At 50.4% G+C, this 940-nt stretch overlaps 1 protein-coding gene across 1 annotated transcript; it reads right to left on the reverse strand.

Annotated features, from left to right (window-relative positions):
• Positions 1 to 6: 6 nt before the first annotated feature.
• Positions 7 to 867, reverse strand: LOC110034683 (NDR1/HIN1-like protein 13). Its single transcript, XM_020738929.1, has one exon. The coding sequence runs from the start codon at positions 788 to 790 to the stop codon at positions 32 to 34; it is 759 nt and encodes a 252-aa protein (XP_020594588.1). The 5' UTR covers positions 791 to 867; the 3' UTR covers positions 7 to 31.
• Positions 868 to 940: the final 73 nt, after the last annotated feature.

Genomic DNA, 940 nt, shown 5'->3' on the forward strand with positions numbered 1-940 from the left:
AAAAAAAAAAAAAAAAAAAAAAAAAAACCCATTAGACGCCAAGAAACGTGAACGCGTCCGCCTTAACTCTGCATGACTCCTTCCGAACCCGAGAAGCCGCCGTCAGTTTATCCACTGTTACATCACATCGTAATTTAACGGTAACCGTCCACATTTTAACGGCTCCAAACTTCATCCTCATCGGCAACTCCGCGTAGATCCCAAGCGGCACCTCACGGCGATTCCCCGCCGCCGTCAGTCTCCCTCTCACATCATCAGAGAGACGGGTCCCCGACCCCTTTAACGCCGTTTTTACCATCGTCACATTCCGTTTACCCTGGTAAAAGGCAGGCCAATCGCCCCGGCACAAAACCTTGCCGGAGAATTCGACGTCTACCGATCCGCCGTTGAGGTAGTAAATCCCATTCTTCTTGTTTGGATTTTCAGATCGGATGGTGAGGTCGATCTCAGACGAAGTGGAGATGTTTTGGATGGAGAGGGAGTTGATGGAGAAGGAAGGGAGTTTGGGGAGAAAGATGAGGAAGATGATACCGAGAGCGATGGCGAGGGAGATGAAAAGGAGGAAGAGGACGATAATCGAGAAGGCGAGACAGCTGCGGCAGCTACCACGGTGGCGTTTGGCATTGCGGCGAGTGTACAGGTTGAAGCGGTATGCATTTTCTGGGGGTGGAATGCGGTAGATCTGGTCTTTGGGGAGCTGGATAACGAAGGATGCGGATGTTGGCTGCGGTTTTAGCGTTGAGTCCGCCGGAGGTGGAAGCGTAGGCTCCGGGTGTACTCGATCGGCCATCGCCGCGGGAATTTGGGAGAAGTGATAGAAAAGATTAGGGTTACGGAGGAATTTGGGCGCGGCGGAGGAGCTTATAAAGGGTGGGACGATAAGTAAATATTTGTTGGCGTGAGCTGAAAATAGTTGGATTTATTTTGAAAATAATTTTTT

This window comes from Phalaenopsis equestris, unplaced genomic scaffold (genome assembly GCF_001263595.1).
Source record: "Phalaenopsis equestris unplaced genomic scaffold, ASM126359v1 Scaffold192131, whole genome shotgun sequence".
In the NCBI taxonomy this organism is placed as follows: domain Eukaryota; kingdom Viridiplantae; phylum Streptophyta; class Magnoliopsida; order Asparagales; family Orchidaceae; genus Phalaenopsis; species Phalaenopsis equestris.